Source organism: Rutidosis leptorrhynchoides, chromosome 10 (assembly GCF_046630445.1).
Source record: "Rutidosis leptorrhynchoides isolate AG116_Rl617_1_P2 chromosome 10, CSIRO_AGI_Rlap_v1, whole genome shotgun sequence".
Taxonomy (NCBI): domain Eukaryota; kingdom Viridiplantae; phylum Streptophyta; class Magnoliopsida; order Asterales; family Asteraceae; genus Rutidosis; species Rutidosis leptorrhynchoides.
In genome coordinates, this window is record NC_092342.1 from 301,562,778 (window position 1) to 301,586,468 (window position 23,691).

Consider the following 23,691-nt stretch of genomic DNA (forward strand, 5'->3'; position numbering starts at 1 on the left):
GATTAAAGGGTAGGGTGAAGTCTTTTTTTAATCTAATGGTAATTAAAAGGGTTTTGAAAATATTTATTAGCTAATAAAGACTCTCTTTTAATGTATCGGAGAATAGAATAGAATAGAATAGGATATAGTCCGGAGACTTAGGAAAGTAATTAACTAATCAGTCCACATGTGGATGTCTTAACAACATAAAGACATACAAGAGTAAAAGACTAATAAAAACTACTTACAATCTCAAATGAGATAGACTATCCTTTGAACATAAGAAAGCTAAATAATGACTTAAAACATTACTACAATAATCCATGGATGGTTTATGGTTCCATCATTTCATTTCAGTTGATATGAACCATGGTTCCATCTTTAATTGTGCACCCAGATTCCTTCAAAGCCATGTCGAAAAAACCACCACCATCGATCCTCGAGTCCATACATGGAGGAGAAAACTCCATAAGAATGTCTCTTAATGTAACCATTCCTTTCACTCTTTCACACTCATCTACAACAAAACTAAAATTACTCTTTTTTTCTTCTAAATTCTTCATCACTTGCTTTAAACTGTCTCTTTCAGTGTTCGTAACAACCGAGTCCATTCTCGGTTCGAAATTGTTATGCAACGCAAGCGTTCCCGCATCTATTAGAGCTCCAACTTCATGATTAAGATCATGATGGTCTCGAACCGTGTCTTTGTGTATGAATTGCTCAACACTCAAATCCCTACTTTTAAAAAGAATATAAGTTATGTTCTTGATGGTTGTAACAAAAAGTAATATGTTGATATAGAATTATAGATACGAGTACGTACTCTCTATCAGTAAAGATGTGATCATCATCCAAAAGATGATGAACATCGCTTACTCTGACACAACCAATAAGCTTTTGTGTTTGTCTATGCACGACTGCAATGGCGCAAACTTTATTCATCCATAGAATATGAATCGCCTCTGCAATGCTCTGATCATTGTACACCGAAAATATTCGATCAGTGTTCTCGAACCTGCACATTAGCTAATTTATCGATCATTTATTGGAAATCAAAGACATACATACATGTGTCAAATTGATTAAATTTATAGTTTAACCAATACGTGACTTATGTTATATTAACTGTAATTGAAGGCAAATAAAATTTTGAAAGTTGTAACCTGAAATCCGACGACGGTTTATCCGCAATGCTGTCAAACCACTCTAGTCCGCTCGACTGCAAGAGCACATGGTTGATGGCATTCTATCAAACCAAATATCAAGCGTTAGTTTCAATCCTTGAGATGAAATTTCTAGTATGGTAAGGACTTGAGGTGGCAAAATGGGCGGGTCGAAAATAGCACACCCGCCACCGGCCAAATGTGACATTTTTTATAGTAAATAGTTGTGTTACATGGTACCAAAAACTTTTTAATTACAATAATAGTCTGATATTTTCAAATTAAAAAGGTTGTATTCTAAATGTGTGAGACAGTGAAGTTTTTAACTAGGAAAAGGATGAGTTACCTCTGTAATATAGCCTACGACTTTTGAACTGGCATGTTCCGTCACAGGGACCACGCTCAGCCGGTGCTTAGATAGCAACAAAAGAACATGGAAGATCGTCTGGTCTAGTTTAACAGGGAATACCGGATTCCATAAAAAAGAAGCAGCTAATTCACCTATCTGGATCACATCAACGATATCCAATAATATTAAAACACTTCACACAACTCTATGCTAAGTAAGTAAACATCAATTTAAAGTGTACGTGATCAATTTTTACTCGGGATGCTGCCACGTTCAAGTTATAGAAAAAATGAATTATTTTTCTTTAGCAAATGTTACTAATTCATGTTTAAGGTATACATGCTGAATAAGTAGTGGGTTAGAGAGAGCACCTTAGCCTCGGAAACAACCGGAATATTATCAAGAAAAGCAAACAACCCATTTTTCTTATTCTTATACTTCATCTTCGAATTATTAGCATCATCCATCTTGGTTCCACTTTGATGTTTTTTGTATTCCTGGAATTGCAAGATGCATCAACATGTTTTAAAATAAAAAATACAATAACCATGAATAACATTCTAACAACATCCCCTTCATTTGGCCGATTAGTTTTAAACATTTAGTATTTTTCTATGCAAATATAAAGCATAAACAAAGGAAGAATTAGTTACCTGGAGAGACCAAAGAACCATATTAGAAAAACTAATGAATCCGACATACGGATGAGAGAACGATGTGGTGAACATGGCAGCATTGGTTGGGTCAGGCGGTTCATCCAAACTATCCGCAATCAAAGCTCCACTCGCATTCTTCTCATATAAAATCTTAATCCCATCTTTCACAAGTTCTTGTGTTCTCACTACCACAACTAGCATCAGCCGTACCAATGGAGTTAATTAATACTATGTGAGTTCCAAAAAGTAACCAAATTAAAAGAATTTTGAACTTTAAAATATATCCCATCGCAAGATAGCCTACTGGTTGAGATCCTAATAGACGTCTAAGATTCAAACCCTCTTATCCAGACTCAGGTGTTGTTTGCTTTTTTAAGATATTTATGTCTGAAGATCTGCGGACCATGTCTGTACTGAAGTAATGAAGAAGTGGTCTAAAGGTGTGTATGAATAGCGAAAGGTCTGTATAAATATATAAATAGCAAAGACTGTTTATTTTTATGTCTACAAAATAACTTAATTCTGTATGCAACAGTTAGAAGCATATTTCTAAGTCTGCGAGGCTGCAGACATAATAAGAATAAGACATTATTTTATCTTATGTCTTTAGACAGTCTGTAAGTAAAAGCGTCTGCGCGCGCGCTCTCACAGACATAAGACATAATAATATACACCGAAAAACAAACAACACCCAAATTACACTTCAATTATACTCCATAAGTTTTGAAAAAAAAAAAATAACAACTCTGAGTTTTTTTATCCAGGATTCGCCAATACAAAAAAAAAAAAAAAAAAAAAAAAAAAAAAAAAAAATCAGAAATAGTCGAAGGTCAGGATAATTTCTACATAATAAATTTGGTTATAATGATAAATAAATTGTGCCCAAGATACAAACACGAACTGTGATGGAAAGTGTACCTGTGGAAGGGGAATTGTGGATTCCAGGAATGGAAGAAATGGGAATGTGATCAAGGAAGAGTTGGAGAGCACTGGCGGAATCAACCGGCGGTGATGTTGTTGGATTAGGAACGCCGGAATCAGAATCGGAGTCGTTGTCGGAATTGGATTTGGTATTGGTATTGGAATTTAGGGTTGATAGAATTGCATCTTTCTTCTCTAAAATTCCACCACCTTTAGAATCTTTCACTATTTCTTCAACCTTTCTGAAATCCATTTCTATTTCCTATATTATTTTTCTTTTTCCTCGAAAGATGCTTATATTGTTTCTGTTATATATGATCGTTTATTGAAGTTTTATTATTAAAATGCTAAATATTATTATGTAGATTAATTAATTATAAATATGCACCTGTGTCCACGTGTATCGATGTAGCCACCTGGCTTTCAAGGGACATCTGTTCGGTCTAAAATATAATATAATATAATAAAGTAGTAAATCATGGTATGGTTTGGTTCAGTTCGATTTGGTTAACAAATGTATATACTATTGACCCATTTTGCAACCAATTATTATAGTTTTGAAGCCACCAAGTAGCATTTTTTTGAGAAATATAACAAAATGGCAAAACTTATGTCATGAGCACAATTACAAAACCGAATACAAGAGTTGTTCGCAAATCCTCATCGAAACAATCTTGATCAAATAGAACACACAGACTGAATGTAGAAATGCAGTTCTAAGTATTGGTAGCTCTAGTGTAAATCTGCTGGCTTGCATGTGCAGAAACCATCCGAATTGCACCTTTGGCCATCAATTCTCTGATTGCTTTCCTTGCAAGGGATCCATTAATCTGCATCACACCATAAATAACAAAATTATACTCCAATTAAAAAACATGATATTGTGTTTCAAGTATATCAAGTATTAGTTTCAATATAAAAAATTACTCGTAAGTGTTTGCTCTAAAGCTCAACAGCTTATCCACGAAATTTTAGCAGTTCGCAACTGACTTTGCCATTAAAATTTTGGAAACAAAAAGCACACAGACAAAGCATGCTTAATCGAATACTCATTCATAACACACAGAAAGAACATTAGATGTATATGTATTTCATGATTCATGATTGCTCCCTTACAGCTTTCAGATTACTACTTGAGTTAGCATTTTATCAAATTGTGTTAACAAATAACATAATAATGTGCATCATCCTCTACATTATGCATTAGCAATAACTTCATTCAGGTAAACCTGATAGCATTCTTTGTGTTTTAATTACAACAAGACCATAAATTTGATGAGCTACCAAAAACAAAATTAAAGACGTGAGTGAATTGGCTACAAAAATAAGCAAACGTCTAACAAAGTAAGCATAAAACGAAGGTATAGCAAAATTATTCTCCAACAATATTAAATCACAATTTCAATCATAATTTGAGTAGCTAAATAAGTAAATAACAGCAGTCTAAAACTAATATAAAGTTTTAAATAAAAGTACTTTATCCTGCAAACATCATATAAAGTTATAAACACATAAGCAATAAAACGATTCTCAAGCAATAAATTTCTAAAGCTTAACCTTTTGCAGCAAACAATAGCAATGCAATTATAATCTACTTTGATTTTATGAGATTATTAAATTAAAATATATGAGATAACGATTTGTAAGATAAAAAACTATACCCTAAGACGATCGGATAAAATGGAAGGAGTGATGAGTTTAAACTTAGGGGCCTCAACTAGCAACTTATCATAAGTAGCTTTATCAAACAACACCATGTTGTTCACCTTCTCCTTTTGCTTTCCTTTGCTCCATTTCTGCATTATTACTCTCAACATTATTATCAATATTCATCAAATATATATATTTACTGACAAAATTAGGAATATTTGTGTAAGGATAATCTTCTTTTTCTGCTTTCCGCCGCCGGATTTTGCGGGCTTGGATGACGGTGGAGGAGCTTTCTCCTTCTTTGGCGCCTGCAGATACAATGCATTAGAGTTATTTAGGGTTTAATATCTCATTTAACGATTAGGATAAAAAATTGGAAAGAAATTGAACGAAATGTACCATATTGATAGCTTAGAGAAACGGTGAACTACAGCTGACTACGGTGGTTGAGCAGCGGCGGTGTATAGCCTCGCAAACTGTAAACCCTAAAAAGGTTGGAGGTCGATGTATAAGTTTATGGTTAGTTAATCTTTATAAAACTGATGGGCTTTATTGGGCCAATATGTATGTGTATATATATATATATATATATATATATATATATATATATATATATATAATATACAACTATTCTCCGAGTAATGGTACTATGAATAAAGAAAGGGTTATAGCTACTCAAGGGCCATATACTTTTCTTTTTGTCCCGATATAGTTCATATATCCAAAAAATTACTATTATAGGCCATAAACTTTAAAAAAATGTATTAATGTAAACCGTTGACCTGATAAATAAGGTTGATCGATTTTGTAGGTTGATCTTCAAAAAGTATAATTTTTTTTGCTCCAATGTAAGCTTTATACAAAAAAAAGTACTAATGTAGTTCACATACTTTCAAAAAGTGTATCGATGTAGGTCACATATTTTCAAAAAGTGTATCGATGTAAACAAAAGGTGACATGTTTAGCCGGTAACAGGTTACCTTTTGTTTACATCGATACACTTTTTCAAAGTTTATGGCCTATAATAGTATTTTTTTTGGTATATGGACTACATCGGGACAAAAAAAAAGTATATGGCGCTTGAGTAGCCTTAACCCTGCGGAAATTGGTGAAAACTAGTGTAACGCCCTCGCGATGCGTAGGTTTTTGAGTCATCGAAAGTTTTCGTTTTTAATTACGTTGTGTTTTAGTTTTACTAACTGAGTATGTACTGGTATACACATCAATAGTTTTCGCGGTCTTGTGAGAAATTAGTTTGTTCCATACATTTCATTACAATTTACTTATCTATAATTGCAACCGATCTATTATATATATATATATATATATATATATATATATATATATATATATATATATATATATATATATATATATATATATATATATATATATATATATATAATATTATTCAAATTAATATCCTCGTTATTTATTTACAGTTACAATACAAATACAATTTTTGATAGTTTTGCAACCTAAAATTTGGATCATAAAAGGTCTGGCCCAGTAATACAGGCCCAAAGGCTGAGGCCTAAATGTAGCATGTGACTTCTCAATTATATACTCCGTATCTTATCATCTAATTAGTGTATAGTGTATTTCGACTTTTCCTCTTTGTAATTTATTTTTCTTTTTATTCTCTTTTTATTCTCTATCTACAGGTGCTACAAACAACTCCTATTTTGGAGTTGGGGTTTGATGACGACAAAGATATGAATCGCTACATTTCCGTCCTTTTGTTAGTATATCTACATCTATTGTTCGTATTGAAAGGATCCGAAACTAATCATCCGGACGTTGTCCATATTGATTACAAACGAATTACAATAGTTGATAACATTGCGAGGTACTTGCCCTCTATATGATACATCTTACAAACGTTGCATTTATTCTTAAAAGGCAATCTATAGTTACATCCAGATTTGACATATTCGCCTGACATTTCATAATATTCAAATGACCTAAACCGCCATTTACTTAATAATAGTTTCTATGAACTTCAATAACTCGAATGCAACGCCTTATGATATAAGTCCTTAATGGCCTCAAGTAGTATCCTTAGTACGAGCTAATGCACAGCGGAAGACTTAATTCATACCTGAGAATAACATGCTTTAAAATGTCAACATAAAGTTGGTGAGATATAGGTTTAATGCCGGCAGCGATATAAATATAGACCACAAGATTTCATATATAAACATTTTCATAAAAATATTCTAAGTGGTTGAGCACTTGGTAACCATACTTAACATTTAATCACGTCGCATATTCCCTTTAATATGAAATCTTACTACACTGTACCAAGTGTAGTCACGAAACGAAGTACTGTGCAACCGTTGAATACTGGTCGTCCAGTCCGGTTGGGGTTGTCAGGCCCGATAGATCTATCAACAGGATTCGCGTTTACAATACCGCTGTAAATATTAGTTACCAAGCTACAGGGAAGTATGCAAGTGGTACAACTCAACGTAGAATATATTTTTCAGTTACTTGTGTCCATAACGTAAATCATTTATAAAAACAGCGCATGTATTCTCATCCCAAAATATTTAGAGTTTAAAAATGGGACTATATACTCACTTTCGTCTTGAAGATATATATAATTTGACTTGGTCTCCGGTTGATATCACGAACCTATCCATATATAATATATCAATATATTTTCATTTTTAAACAATCGTCACATATATATACTTATAATACTTTTAATACTTTGAATAATTCCTTAGTCCGTAGTTAGCAGTTCGATGTTAGTAATTCAATTTTAATGGTTCATTTTTAGATGTTTAATAAACCCCCAACGAAATAATAAAACCCCCATCGTATATGTATTGGTCGAGATTAATCTTGACCCACGGTACCGGTGTTGTCAAATGACGTGTTGCGTACATAAAGTACCGGTGTTGTCAAATGACGTGTTGCGTACAATCATGGGATCTTATGATTAATCTTCTCGTATTGTTTACGGGTGATCCTGAACCATATAAAATTGAATTATAAGTACATATATATAAAATATCATGTTATCTTAGAAATATGTGATTTATTTAATTTTTTCCAATTAATCCCGAAGTTAAACAAGTCTAGGATAACCAATTTTGTTTCGGTCATAGTTTCTTCGTTACAAATCCGTTTTCGTTGATTCAACTTGCCATCTCCTTGGATCGAGTCCCTCTTTAAGACTATGAACTGAAAATACCTTGATTTGTATTCAAAATCACACGGCATAGGTGAAACTTTAGTGAAACTTATGAAGTTAAACATTTTTGTTACAAAAAAATAATACTTAATGACCATTTTTCTAAAAATACTTATACTTTGAATTAAATCATGAAATTTTTATGTGTTAACATATTTATAGTAAAAATCATTTTTCCAGAACATAAACCTCCAATTCAAAGTTTAAGATAGTTTTTAATTATCCAACCCAAAACAGTCCCCGGTTACACTCCGACGTCGTAAAAACAGTTTTTAAGATATTCTTTGAAAAACCAAGTTATACCTTGTTAAGTTAGCATATATTTAAGTTATATTACAGGTCTTGAAGTATTTTAAAAGTTAAGTTAGAAGGATCTATTTAGTTTGCAAACAAGTTTGAAAACTTTCAAACTATGTTCTTGTTGTTAAAATTGTATACCACAAAATATGATAGCTATATGTATGAATCGAATAAGGTTATGAACATAGATACTACCTCAAGTTCCTTGTACAAGGTTGCTGTAAAAGAGGAGTAAAAAGCTAGAACCAAAAGGGTGATGGAATTGGATGAAAGATTGGAAGTAAGTTTGTGTTCTTGGAAGGATTTCTTGAAGTGTTTTTGTATGGTTTTCTTATGGTGTTTAAGTAAGGTTTTTGAAGCTAAATGATGGGGAAAATGCTTGGAGATGATCAAGTATGAAGTTAAGAGTATTTTGAGAGAGAAATGGAAGTGTAAGTATGAGAAAATGGGGTGAAGAAATGGTGTGCATGCATAAAAACGTTTTTAGGTTATAAAGGAAAAAAAAGATACCTAACTTTGTTTTCTTGCTAAATAATTCATGCTACTTGACAAATGGTTGGTTCCACATGTTTCTTAATCATTTAAGGCTGCTAAGGAGCAGATTTTTATTGGTATATACCAATAGTAAATACATCTAGAAGCTGCGTATGATACGGGTATATATACCCTAGGTATACGTATAGAAATCTTTGAGAAAACGGAACGAGGATTCAAATATAGCTATCTTTTGTAAATATACTTATATTGTTTTATGTATTTAAGTTTTTAAAAGTGATTAAATACATTACTTATACGATATATGTATAAACATTATAGGTCATAAGTATTTAAGTCAAATAACGTTACGTATGGTTATCGTTTTGAAAACTTAAGTTAGTAGTTTCAAAATATACTTATAACTTATTGTTATTAATACAAAATGAGATATTAAAACATTCTTAGATCATGTTAAATATGTATATATACATATATATACACAAACGTATAATTATCATATATTGTATAGTTCGTGATATCATCGGTCAAACTAGACGGTCAAACGTTGTGTAAAACTCTTTTCGAAAACATAAGTCTCAACAATTTGGATTGCTTATCATGTTGGTAAGGTTTAATTTATGTAAATATTAATCTTATAAGTATAGAACGATCGAAAAAGTGCGGGTCAACTTTAGGGTTTTTGCTTATCGTGTCGGAACCATATAGAGATTAGAGTTTAAATTTGGTCGGAAATTTCCGGGTCGTTACAGTACCCACCCGTTAAAGAAATTTCGTCCTCGAAATTTGGTAGAGGTTGTCATAAATAACAATAGGAATGTTTTCATGACGAATATGAGGTAATAATGAAATTTTATCATTATTGAAAGATTTAGATAAAACGATTCGGTTATGTGAGACGCACGAGCGAAGCTATCACAAAAGAGTGAAATGAGTAAATATAGAATTGTTGTAACCGATGACGTGATTATGATCGATTTCCGGGATTTAAGGGTTTTAAAGAAAATCTTATGTAATAAGATTTAGTTTTGCGGCGATCAGGATCTTCTTTGATTTAACGCGGCAATCTGTTTTGATTTCTTTGTCGAATATTTCACTATAAGTTTACCTCCTTCCCTTTCTTTCTTCCCACATCTTCTATTCTTTCTCTTTAGTTCCTACTTTAAGACATTCGCTAATATGCTCCATCCCATTCTAATCCTTGTTATATTTCTAACTTTCATATCTTTCATTCTTCTTTTTCATCTATCACCAGAAGAATCTATTCTCTTTTATCCTTTCCTTGGAATTATAATGTTTTTAATTCTCCCGTGCCTTTACGTTGCAATACGTATTGATATGCACGGTTTGTAGTTTCGGGGTTGTTGTTAGGTTTTATACCTTCCCTTATATTTCGATGTTCCTACTCCCGTCCCTTAAAATCATTGTCATCCACAGTTAATGCTCTCTCTTATTTGCTGTGGTTTATGTTCCTATTTCTATTCTGAGGTTTTGTCCCTTCATTTCTTCTTCCCGTCCTCGAGCCAAGCGAACAATGGTCCGAAATTCGTAGGTAGGAAATTTGGAATGAACCTAGCTATTGGTTTTAGAATGAAATTGTAATGGCACGATCTTGATTCGTTAAATTACTCGAATATTCCGAAAAAATAGAACTATCAAGGTGATACGTTCTAATATGTTTGGAGACTTGATAGAAAGTAAGAGCCGTGTAACATGGCACATGATGACGGTACTGTGAATCATCACATTCCATTAGAAACTTAACATGACTTACTGTAATATAATGAAGTTGATCAAGTTTCATTATATTATACTAATTCATGCATCAGTTCCCAACACTACTTTAAAACATTCGTATTTTAAACTTGGAGGTTTCAAAATTTAGAAATTGACACAGTTTCTTTTATGTTGTAATGCAGATATTACGGAGAGATAAATATTCTCAGATAAGAATAGTTGTGAAAATATCTCCAGAAATATGGAGAATATGTATAACGGAAGATATGAAGATATCTTATAATATCTAAGATAAGATGATGATGAAGAATATCATCGGGAGAGGTTTAGAATAAGGGGTAGGGTTTTTACTAATGGTTTCAGCAGGCACTGAATCGTTTGAATCCTTTGAAAGCAGATTCAGTTCTTGTTATTTATCCACAACCTCTTTCATACTTTGCTCAAACCGTTTTCCGGTTCCAACTCTTCTCTTTTTCTGAGTTTTATCGACACACTGTGCTTCTTCATCAAACTTTTGACTGTTTAAAATCGTTTACAATTTTCGCTGCTTCATCAGCATTTAAAGAACTACTTCATAATTCAGGGTGTTTTTCAGAAACTTCACCTTCGGAGTATGAAATCCTTAGGAATAGACGTTATAGGTATGACTGAGAAGTTTTGCGAGATTTTTAAAATACTAATTGCGGATTCTGCCAAAAAGATGACAAGCTGCTGGTACATGATGTCGTGGAATATGGAAGGTTCTCCGGTAACAATGGTGAAAGGACAAGGTATATATATCGAGGTTATAATAAGAGTGGTCCTACTGAGAAATCAAAGTGGAGCTGTGACAAAATTGACTTATATTGAAAAGAGAAATGTAAGGTTGTTTAAGGAATTTGACGCGGATAAGTTTTAACGATAACTTCGGTTTTGAAAGTTTCAGGTGTATAACTGTATGCATAAATCTTTCTTCCGTAAACGAGGTGCGGCTGGTTCAACTTCTCGATTGAAGTGTTTTCAAGAATCATGAAAAGATTTGAACGAGGATTATAATTGTCGAAGTACAAATGAGGTTTAGGATGAAATCAAGTGGCAAACTTGAAGAATTATTTAGTTTCATATGTTATAATCAATATTTTAATTTAATTCATTTTAATTGTCCAAAGTTAGCAGTCCAATAGTCCGATGGTTCAATGATTCATATATAATTTAATATATAATATTCGAATTAAATAATACGTATCGTAACCCGTATACCGGTCTCGGTGTCGATCACAACTCAAAGTATATATATTTTGAAATCAACTCCGACCCTGTATAGCCAACTCCCGCCTTCACATATAGAGTGTCTACGGTTGTTCCGAAATATATATATAGATGGGTCGATATGATAAGTCGAAACCTTGCATACGTGTCCCGTTATTTAAAGTGCGTAAAAGTAAATAACAGAAATTAAATGATGATAAATAAAATTGCGAGAATGCAAATTGCGATAAATTAAATGTTAATCAGTTAACTGGGAACAGTTAGCCGGAACAATTAGCGTGAAATCCTATCACAATTTCAATTAATTAATTCGTTTGTTTCTAACACTTTTTATTTTTGTCCAATGTTTTCTTCATTATGCCACTTGTTGGATTCTGATAGATCAAAATCCAAATATGAAATTTGAATAGAAATGGTTATTCTGTGGTGAACGGATACGTATATCGGTAGTTGTAAGTAGGATAGTAAATGACCGTTGAATCAGATTTAGAGAATGTACAACGTAACTTATTAATGTGAATTCTAAATATTCCTCGGGTACTACCCACCCGTTAAAATATTTTCATCATTAACAGTTTGTACGAAAGAATTTTTAATTACAATCTTTATAAAAATATACTTGCATATATATTTTCTTCAGATGTAATCATAGATTCAATGAGTCAATGAAGTATTAAACTCATTTGATTTATCGTTAATACTAGATTACATAACTTCTAAAGCATTAGAGATTACATAATCGCCAGGTCGAACGAAGATAAATGAGGTAAAACGATACGTAAAGCGAAGATAATCGATGTAGAACGATATATAGAACGAAGATCATACTCGAAGTTCCGATGAGGTTTTTGAGGTATGTGATGTTGATATCCGAGATACAGTTTGTGATGTTGAGATTTTGGGGGTGACAAGAGTACTGTCGGCATTGTTGATAGTGATACATATTATGCTGCTGGTGCTGCTGCTGGTGTTTGTAACCTTCGCACCGTATTTTCTAAAGCCACTACCCGAGCGCGAAGCTCGTTGACTTCTTCTATTATACCGGGATGATTGACAGTTGGAACGAGCGAATGAACAAGATTCGAAATATGGGATAGTATGTAGTCATGACGAGATACTCTAGAAATGAGCGAGAAAATGGTGTTTCGAATAGGTTCGCCGGTAAGTGCTTCAGGTTCATCGTTAAGAGGACAATTTGGTGGATGGAATGGATCACCTTCTTCTTGCCTCCAGAAATTTAGTATATTACGAACCCATCCCCAATTCATCCAGAATAGATGATGTGAAATTGGTTGATCCATTCCGGTAACGCTGTTCTCGGAGCTCGAATGGAAATCCATATCGGCGAAGCTATCGAAGTCGGAGGAATTTGAGCTGGATGAAGAATCCATCTTGTATGGTCGGAGAAATGAATTTTTGGTTTGGAATAGATTATAGGAGTTGGGTTTGGTACTCTTCAATACATAATTTACATATGTATATATAATATCAAAATCCCATGAATTACGGAGAATCTTTGAAATACGTCAGGCAATGTCTATAGTAACAGATACGCTAGGATATGAATTTTGTCTATACACTATCGATGCACTAAATGCAGTAAGACGTGTCTAGACTTAAGAATGATAAGCAGGCAGTTCCCTAAGGATGATAAGCAGATGATTTCCGACTAGGATTGATAAGCAAAACTTTTGACAGGCAGACACGGTCAAAGTCCAGACTCACTTAATGTATCCTAACAACTACTAGTTAGACACACTAATGCAAGGCCTGGTTCGCTAAGACCAACGCTCTGATACCAACTGAAAGGATCCGAAACTAATCATCCGGACGTTGTCCATATTGATTACAAACGAATTACAATAGTTGATAACATTGCGAGGTACTTGCCCTCTATATGATACATCTTACAAACGTTGCATTTATTCTTAAAAGGCAATCTATAGTTACATCCAGATTTGACATATTCTCCTGACATTTCATAATATTCAAATGACCTAAACCGCCATTTACTTAATAATAGTTTCTATGAACTTCAATAACTCGAATGCAACGCCTTATGATATAAGTCCTTAATGGCCTCAAGTAGTATCCTTAGTACGAGCTAATGCACAGCGGAAGACTTAATTCATACCTGAGAATAACATGCTTTAAAATGTCAACATAAAGTTGGTGAGATATAGGTTTAATGCCGGCAGCGATATAAATATAGACCACAAGATTTCATATATAAACATTTTCATAAAAATATTCTAAGTGGTTGAGCACTTGGTAACCATACTTAACATTTAATCACGTCGCATATTCCCTTTAATATGAAATCTTACTACACTGTACCAAGTGTAGTCACGAAACGAAGTACTGTGCAACCGTTGAATACTGGTCGTCCAGTCCGGTTGGGGTTGTCAGGCCCGATAGATCTATCAACAGGATTCGCGTTTACAATACCGCTGTAAATATTAGTTACCAAGCTACAGGGAAGTATGCCAGTGGTACAACTCAACGTAGAATATATTTTTCAGTTACTTGTGTCCATAACGTAAATCATTTATAAAAACAGCGCATGTATTCTCATCCCAAAATATTTAGAGTTTAAAAATGGGACTATATACTCACTTTCGTCTTGAAGATATATATAATTTGACTTGGTCTCCGGTTGATATCACGAACCTATCCATATATAATATATCAATATATTTTCATTTTTAAACAATCGTCACATATATATACTTATAATACTTTTAATACTTTGAATAATTCCTTAGTCCGTAGTTAGCAGTTCGATGTTAGTAATTCAATTTTAATGGTTCATTTTTAGATGTTTAATAAACCCCCAACGAAATAATAAAACCCCCATCGTATATGTATTGGTCGAGATTAATCTTGACCCACGGTACCGGTGTTGTCAAATGACGTGTTGCGTACATAAAGTACCGGTGTTGTCAAATGACGTGTTGCGTACAATCATGGGATCTTATGATTAATCTTCTCGTATTGTTTACGGGTGATCCTGAACCATATAAAATTGAATTATAAGTACATATATATAAAATATCATGTTATCTTAGAAATATGTGATTTATTTAATTTTTCCCAATTAATCCCGAAGTTAAACAAGTCTAGGATAACCAATTTTGTTTCGGTCATAGTTTCTTCGTTACAAATCCGTTTTCGTTGATTCAACTTGCCATCTCCTTGGATCGAGTCCCTCTTTAAGACTATGAACTGAAAATACCTTGATTTGTATTCAAAATCACACGGCATAGGTGAAACTTTAGTGAAACTTATGAAGTTAAACATTTTTGTTACAAAAAAATAATACTTAATGACCATTTTTCTAAAAATACTTATACTTTGAATTAAATCATGAAATTTTTATGTGTTAACATATTTATAGTAAAAATCATTTTTCCAGAACATAAACCTCCAATTCAAAGTTTAAGATAGTTTTTAATTATCCAACCCAAAACAGTCCCCGGTTACACTCCGACGTCGTAAAAACAGTTTTTAAGATATTCTTTGAAAAACCAAGTTATACCTTGTTAAGTTAGCATATATTTAAGTTATATTACAGGTCTTGAAGTATTTTAAAAGTTAAGTTAGAAGGATCTATTTAGTTTGCAAACAAGTTTGAAAACTTTCAAACTATGTTCTTGTTGTTAAAATTGTATACCACAAAATATGATAGCTATATGTATGAATCGAATAAGGTTATGAACATAGATACTACCTCAAGTTCCTTGGACAAGGTTGCTGTAAAAGAGGAGTAAAAAGCTAGAACCAAAAGGGTGATGGAATTGGATGAAAGATTGGAAGTAAGTTTGTGTTCTTGGAAGGATTTCTTGAAGTGTTTTTGTATGGTTTTCTTATGGTGTTTAAGTAAGGTTTTTGAAGCTAAATGATGGGGAAAATGCTTGGAGATGATCAAGTATGAAGTTAAGAGTATTTTGAGAGAGAAATGGAAGTGTAAGTATGAGAAAATGGGGTGAAGAAATGGTGTGCATGCATAAAAACGTTTTTAGGTTATAAAGGAAAAAAAAGATACCTAACTTTGTTTTCTTGCTAAATAATTCATGCTACTTGACAAATGGTTGGTTCCACATGTTTCTTAATCATTTAAGGCTGCTAAGGAGCAGATTTTTATTGGTATATACCAATAGTAAATACATCTAGAAGCTGCGTATGATACGGGTATATATACCCTAGGTATACGTATAGAAATCTTTGAGAAAACGGAACGAGGATTCAAATATAGCTATCTTTTGTAAATAAACTTATATTGTTTTATGTATTTAAGTTTTTAAAAGTGATTAAATACATTACTTATACGATATATGTATAAACATTATAGGTCATAAGTATTTAAGTCAAATAACGTTACGTATGGTTATCGTTTTGAAAACTTAAGTTAGTAGTTTCAAAATATACTTATAACTTATTGTTATTAATACAAAATGAGATATTAAAACATTCTTAGATCATGTTAAATATGTATATATACATATATATACACAAACGTATAATTATCATATATTGTATAGTTCGTGATATCATCGGTCAAACTAGACGGTCAAACGTTGTGTAAAACTCTTTTCGAAAACATAAGTCTCAACAATTTGGATTGCTTATCATGTTGGTAAGGTTTAATTTATGTAAATATTAATCTTATAAGTATAGAACGATCGAAAAAGTGCGGGTCAACTTTAGGGTTTTTGCTTATCGTGTCGGAACCATATAGAGATTAGAGTTTAAATTTGGTCGGAAATTTCCGGGTCGTTACACGTATCCTCCTTCATCTGATTTTTTTGGGTGGTCGACAGCGGTTATCGACAAGGGTCTTCGGCGCCCATCTTTTTCCGGCGAAATTAAACCCTTACCGCTTCGTCTCTTTGTCTATCATCCACTGATGTTCAGATAAGTTTATATTCATTATGGATCCGAGATTGTTTTCTTTTTGTTTTCATTTTTTCCCCTCTAGATATGAGTTTTTTCATATCTAATTCTGTTTTGCGTTTGTATATTGTTTTTGTGTTTTAATAACATTTTTCTTGTTTTAAGAGTTTTTTTTTCCAGATATGGATAGTGGGTGTACTCACGGACGGCGTTTGTTGCCGGAAGTCGCCGTCATCGATGGCGGTGTTGTCGTTAATCTGTGTATTTTGTATTTAAGAATTTTTTTAGTTTGGCTTTATTGGATTGTTCTTTGTTAATCAGAGTAAGTATTTGGTAAAAAAAAAAGCGAAATGATGAAAATGCCCCCGATACTATTCATCATTTTTGTCTATTAGATATGTGTATATATAATGGTGAAAACAAGATTAATGGGCACGCGCTTCGCTGCTAAGATAATCCTATGTTGTTCATGTGGTCTTAGCTGCCTGCGCAAGAGGATTGATATGTGACATGTTGTAACATAAACTCATATTAGTCATGAAATATATAAAAAAAAAGAGCAACTACTAACAACAAATATAGTAAATATGCATACAAGGTTACATGCTCTCAGTTTTATATTAGCAGTAACAAAACTATACATGTGATAACGATGTTATATGAATGCCATTTTAAGTTTACATCCCTAAAAAACTATATTCGAGTTAATTATATTATATTATAGCTTTGAACATTTGTATTTAGTCGAAATTTCCGGCAACTAAAGTGTGAAAAACAGTAGATAAGCGTTCAATTTCACTACCAACAGCAAAGACGAAAAGAAAATTAAATATTAATGAGAGAATCGACACAATTGCTACAAATCCTACTTTCCGGTTTTTAGATATCATGGAGTTTATAACTTATATATGTTTCTTACATAGTAACACACCGTGACAAAAACTGTACAACAAAATACATAGATATCTAAGACAGAATAAATACATACAACTTTTTTTTCAACAGACTAAATTAACACCTTCTAAGCACGTAGCTATCTAAGATCCATATCATTAATCATTAATTATTACCTTTGTTTCTCCAAGTTGCCGGTAATGCTTGAATCTTAAGTGTTACAGAGTAAAAACACAATCTCTCTACTGAGACGATATAGCTTTCCAAAAACAGCAGCCAGGTAACGCACTCGCTGTCAACTAAATATTCAGCAATCAATTTAATCATCAAACTATAATGTAAACTATGAAAATGATATTACCAAGTAATAACTAAATATAGTGTTTAACTACTATAGTCATACGGTATCACACTACATATGTAAGAAGTCTGTTGTCACCTGAAAGGTTGTGCTTCAAGAAGAAATGCAAATCTAATGTTAAAATCACTTGAGCCAAAAGACCAAGTATTACGTTCATCTTTACTAACATTATCTTCTCCGTCACTCTAGTTCCTATAGGCTGATTATTCATGTACCACAGGCTAATATGGATTACACTACATAGATTAAGGAAAGTTAGCAAATAAGACAATAAATTGTTGGCTACAACAATGATATATAAATTCTAAGTTTGCATAAAAGAAAAATAAGTTATCAAAGTAACATAGGTAAAAGTAGTACCTGCTCTCCTCATTGCACTTTGTTTAGAAGATAGACAACTAGAATCAAAAATAGGAAAATTGAAAAAAAACAACATCAGGTAACAAATATTCAAGGACCCCAATTTTTTTCTTTCTTAAATTCTATTTAACTTAAAAGTATTTAAAACAGTTTGTAAACTCAAAAATCAGTAGAAGCTATCCCACAAAAACAAAAACATATTCATACAACAATTAAGGATAGTGAAATTAGATAAAAAACAATTTGATCCAACTTCAACTTCCAAAATCCAGTGTAAGAAGTGTTATGAAGCAGAATTATCGCATATTATGGTCAACTATAGATTATTGCAAAGGAAATAAGATTACTGTACATATGAGGCTCAGATATGTACAAAGCAAAGCAAGAGGACACGAATCGCCATGGCTGCAACATGTAGGTTGCCCAACCAAGATACGTACGCGTTCTTTCTCATTGCTCTACCGAGTTCCCATGTATTCATCATCATAGCCTTTATTTTTCAAATTTGGGAACTACAAGTAGCATTAAACATACTCATTAACTGAAAAAAATTGCTAACCCACCAAAATTTTACACTTTCAATCATTTAGCAACACAGCTGCTGCCATGTTTGGGACTCCGCAAAGTGGTGTTATGTCTCGAGACATGAATGTAGCTTCCAAAAAGAACCACATGGTTTGGTCACAAATGATTGAGTATAGCTGCAACTTAAATTGTCGCCTTACCAATACATCAACCCTAAGCAAGAGAATATGCTTGAGCATAACTTCAACACAAATGTTGCCCCGCTAATGCGTCAAACATTTACTCATCACTGTTAGATAAGTCACATAAAATCATGTTAACAGTGAACTAAAAATCGCAGCTGTAAAAGCATTCACACGGGACTTACCAATGATAAGTAGCCAAGAATCAAACCTCGGACCTAATAAACACACATACGACCACCAAAGTCTATTCGCTTGCTGTTATGCCCGAAGGCAGCAGCAAATGTTGCCAAAAACAACCAAAAGCTTGGTCACAAATGATTGAGAATGGCTGCAACTTTAATATTGCCTTGCCAATACATCAACTTAAGGAAGAAAATGATCGAGCATGGTTGCAACTTGAAAATCGCCTTGCTAATACGTCAAACATTTATTACTCGCCTTGAAATATTGTTTGGTGGGAATATTGTGTGGTGGAGAGTTGCACAAAACGTGAATAATGTGCCATTGTGAGAGGAGTGGGGTGTCATGGACCAATAAGGAGAGAGAAGCCACTCTTGTCAATATCAATATAAGATGTATAATGGTACAGATTATTAAAACAGTAGAAACCTGAAAAGAAGAAACATATTAGACGTTACAACATAGAAAATTTATCAACCAAACTTGAAAAAAAAGAAGATTACTCTGTAACACATAACACGGTGGTAACAACATCTACACATTACAATAATAGTAGCTTCAAAATTAGAATATATTAATAAATAAATAAATATATCAATTACTGTTCATTTGATTATTTAATTTATAAAGGATATTTTGGTAATTTCAAGCCAGTGTATTTAAGGGTTGCTTCCCTTTCCAACTCCCACTTCTCCTCTTTGCTTCCTACCAGAAGATTCTGGCGAGTTCACCTACTCCATCTCCACTATCGCCGTAGAATCTCTAGGGTTTTATCTACTCCATCTCCACCGTCGCCACTGTCGCCATTTCCATCAGTCCACCACCGTCACAATCGATACTGGTATGAACTTATTTTTTTGATACTCTGTATATTAGCATTTTTCAACTTATATAAAAAGATGGGTTATATGTTTTTTTAAACGGAATCAGATGATTAGATGATTCTATATTTTGTTGTTGTGCTGTTTATACTTATTGATTGTTAGATAGTTTGAATAATCATATAAGGTCAACTATATGTAATAAGTAACACCTCCTCGTTATTCTTCTGTTTTAAACTCCTTACTATTTTATTTTTTTCCCGCACATGGAGCGATGATCTACTGCTTAATATGGCTTAGTTATCCAACCATTATCGGTGTTTCATGATAGGTGTGTTGCTCACGTTATGCTCATCGGTTTTCGTACTTTGTAGTGTATTCACATGAATTGTTAATTGGTTTGTGAAATGAATATAGATTGCAAGATTTGAGATATAGCTACTTACAATCAAGTGGAGAGAATTGTGTTAGGGCTTATACTAAAGGTATGTATATTTCGGTTACTTATTAATATCATATAATCGTGTTTTAGATTTCACATATGTTTATTAACATGTGTTGACATTTGTAGAAACTTTAATATGTTTATCAACAAGTGTTAGATTTTAATATAACACATTTATGCAAATTATGTTATTTCTGAAAACCTAAATTACGACATGAACATGTCGTAACAGTAGGTGGTGATGAAACTGAAGGAACGTGTCATACGTGGGCAACACGTCTTCGACTACTATTGATGGCACTTCCACCGGTAATGTTATTGTTCTTTACTTTTTACATGTAGTTGCTGTTACTGAATTTTCACACTTATCAACATGTATTGCATTATGTATTTACGTTAATTTTATTGCAGATATGGAAGGTTACTAATACGCATTTGTCTACTTCTCTGTTGTAACATCCTCAGATCGGGCCTAGAAGTAAGATGACTATTGTACCCTTAGGCATATTTGTGCGATTATTTATGCTTTTATTTTATTTATATGCGTAATATTATTTTATTATTTAGTTAAGACCAGTTTGTGACAAGGGTCACAGAATATGTTCGTTTATTTAATTTGGACTCTGTTAGGAGAGTCAAATTAAGTACGAAACTTATTAGATAACTGGTATATACCCGTGTGTGATGAGATATGGGATTTTAACCCCAATTAAGTGTATTGTGCGGTTCTTTTCTCTTATTTTCTCTATCTCTCTAGAAAATTCCCAAAACTCACCCGTACTTACTTCTTCTTCAATCTCAAACCCTAGATTGCTAATTTGTGTTCTAGAGCTCAAATCATTCATATTATCTCGTTCTTTATAGTTTACTGAATCTTTTAAGGTAAGAATTAAAGTGTATCAAGCTTTAATCTTTGTGAAATTGAAGTTTTTGTGTCAAGTTTGTTAAAAGTGCAAGTTGGGTCAAAATGGTTGATTTTGATGTTGTTAGTGTCAAAATCTTGTGGGTTTGTGTTTATTGATGTTTAGTGTAGTCGATTTGGTCAGTTTTGAGCTAAGAAACGAGCTCTAGAGCAAGAAATGGTGAATTTTGAATTAAACTCGTAGCTGTGTTCATCTTCTTCATCAGATGAACACAGTCGGCCGAGTGTCTCTTGACACTCGACCGACCGTGTAGACAATCGACCGGTTGAGTGACACACTCAATCGAGTGTGTCTGAGTTCTGACCAGATGCTTTATTTTACTCAGTCGACCGAGTGAGAGGACACACGACCATGTGTGTGTGGACACAGTCGACCGACTGTGTGAGTCAGTCGGCCGAGTGTCTTTGTAGGCAGAATATTTTACTAAGTGTTGATGTCTAGCCGTTATGCTGCCCGCGTGACTTATGATAATCAGGATGTAAATTCTGAAAATGCATAAGTGTTTGGAGGACTTTTAGTGGCGCTTTTTGTGACTGATTTATGCACTGTGTTGTTTTGTGTTAACAGACAGAAACTAACTTGATTTGCCTTATGTTCAGGTGATAAGGGTAAGGAAGCCGCTCAGTGATAGATTATCTAAGCTAGTTGCTGGTATTCGGTGAGTGGGTCTATATCCGAATAGAGTATTAAGTAGCTTACGCGCTACTTGTTCAAACTCTTTATACTTATGTTTATACCTATTATGAATACCATGTGTAGTTAGATATTGCCATGCTAGTTAGGACGATTGCATGACTGGTTATCTGTGATCTTATGTGCGCACTGTTAGTTGGACACCAACCGAGGCGGCAAGGTTGGGAACCCACCGAGGCGGCAAGGTAGGGTTGATGTGAGGTCGACTGTGGTAGCCTGGTCGGGTCATGATGTTACTGATTGTTCAGTATAGCATAAAAGGACACATGTGTTGCGTCTGGACGGTTATGCAGTGGAATCAGTAAAGCGGACTATCGGTAGACTGTAGCTTGATCAACTAAGTCGTGTGCTCGTACAAGCCGCCGATCCTCATATTGTCAGTTGTTGTTATATGCTAGTTCAGGACGTTAGCATATCTGTGGTTGTTATAAGCTTGATCTGTTAGATAGTATCCATTCACTTAGTAGTTGTGTTAATTCCCCCACATTTCCACCCTTGCAGGTTTAGGTACTGCTGGTTAGGACGGGTGTTGCGGACGGGTTGAAGACATGTTTGACTATGCATTGACTCTGATGTTTTCTAATTTAATTATGTTTTCACGTAACACCGTTGTTGTATAAAGTTGGTTTGTAAACAATGTTATGTAAACATTAACTAAGGTTACTTTGGTAATTACATATTTACTTCCGCTGTGTTTTAAAAAAAAAATCAGGGTGTTACAAGTTGGTATCAGAGCGTGGTTTAGCAGTAAGTACATGCGCGTATTTGTTCTAAACTCTGAGTTAAGTCAAACATGTCCGTGGGGTGGGGCTAAGTGAATGTAGGATGCTGTGCATGTTAGTGTTTAGTAAACTAACAGTTATCCACTAAGCTTTTGTGTGAGTGTTTTGTAGTACAGATGGCAGATAACAGGGATACGAACGCTACAAACCCGATCCACCCCGGAATGTTCAGTGCTCCAGATGTGGAGGATGAGGCAGAGGTTTATGATGCTGATTATGTGCACGAGCTTGAAAGTAAGTTTAAGGAAGCTCAGGAAAAGATTGCTGAGCTTGAGTTAGCTAGAAATTCGGGTAATGAGGATACACCACCGGGTTTTGCTACTGCTCAGTCGCATACTGTACCACAGATAAATCAGAACCAGTATCAATACCCCTTCCAGAATCAAGTCCCTCAATACATCACGCCACCACAGATTAACTACCAGTACTCAAACCCAATGATGATGAACCAAGTTCAGCCACCTATATATCAACAACCATTTCCACAACAACAATTCCAACAACAATACCAGCCACTAAAGAGATGCACTTTTAAACAATTCAGAGATTGTGGACCGTCTCCGTTTTCGAGAAGTCCTAACCCAACTGTGACTCTCAATTGGTTACGGGAGGTTGAAAAGGAATTTGAGGCTTGTCAGTGTGAGCCAGAACTAAAGGTGACTTATGCAAGCAGGTTATTAAAAGATAGAGCAATGGTGTGGTGAGATTCTGTCATAGCTAGTGTTCCACCAGAGCAAGTTAGAATGATCACCTGGGAGCAGTTTTACGCAAAAGTATGTGAGCAGTATTGCAATGTGTTTGACATGAACAGAATTAAGATGGAGTTCCTTGAAATGCGGATGACACCGCAAATGTCAATTGATGAAGTAATTGAGAAGTATATGGACAAGTTGAGGTTTGTGCAACAATGGGTGCCGGATGAACAATCT

At 33.8% G+C, this 23,691-nt stretch overlaps 2 protein-coding genes across 2 annotated transcripts; both read right to left on the reverse strand.

Moving 5' to 3' along the window:
• Positions 1–306: 306 nt before the first annotated feature.
• Positions 307–3,502, reverse strand: LOC139871195 (SNF1-related protein kinase regulatory subunit gamma-1-like). The gene is made up of 8 exons (XM_071858930.1): positions 3,485–3,502; positions 3,066–3,330; positions 2,145–2,341; positions 1,863–1,988; positions 1,489–1,647; positions 1,143–1,225; positions 803–994; positions 307–714 (listed from the first exon to the last, which is right to left on the reverse strand). The coding sequence occupies exons 1-8, from the start codon at positions 3,500–3,502 to the stop codon at positions 333–335; spliced, it is 1,422 nt and encodes a 473-aa protein (XP_071715031.1). The 3' UTR covers positions 307–332.
• A 150-nt stretch (positions 3,503–3,652) lies between these two features.
• LOC139872530 (small ribosomal subunit protein eS25w) lies at positions 3,653–5,252 on the reverse strand. Its single transcript, XM_071860418.1, has 4 exons — positions 5,118–5,252; positions 4,951–5,026; positions 4,730–4,863; positions 3,653–3,898 (listed from the first exon to the last, which is right to left on the reverse strand). Exons 1-4 carry the CDS (start codon positions 5,118–5,120, stop codon positions 3,785–3,787), a joined length of 327 nt encoding a protein of 108 aa, XP_071716519.1. The 5' UTR covers positions 5,121–5,252; the 3' UTR covers positions 3,653–3,784.
• Between the last annotated feature and the right edge of the window lie 18,439 nt (positions 5,253–23,691).

Coding starts and splice junctions, on each gene's coding strand:
- LOC139871195 (XM_071858930.1), bottom strand. Junction 1,989..2,144: donor TGGTTCTTTGGTCTCTCCAG/GTAACTAATTCT, acceptor TTGCAATTCCAG/GAATACAAAAAACATCAAAG. Junction 715..802: donor CACATCTTTACTGATAGAGA/GTACGTACTCGT, acceptor TTTTAAAAGTAG/GGATTTGAGTGTTGAGCAAT.
- LOC139872530 (XM_071860418.1), bottom strand. Junction 4,864..4,950: donor CGGAAAGCAGAAAAAGAAGA/TTATCCTTACAC, acceptor TAATAATGCAGA/AATGGAGCAAAGGAAAGCAA. Junction 3,899..4,729: donor TTTTATCCGATCGTCTTAGG/GTATAGTTTTTT, acceptor GGTGTGATGCAG/ATTAATGGATCCCTTGCAAG.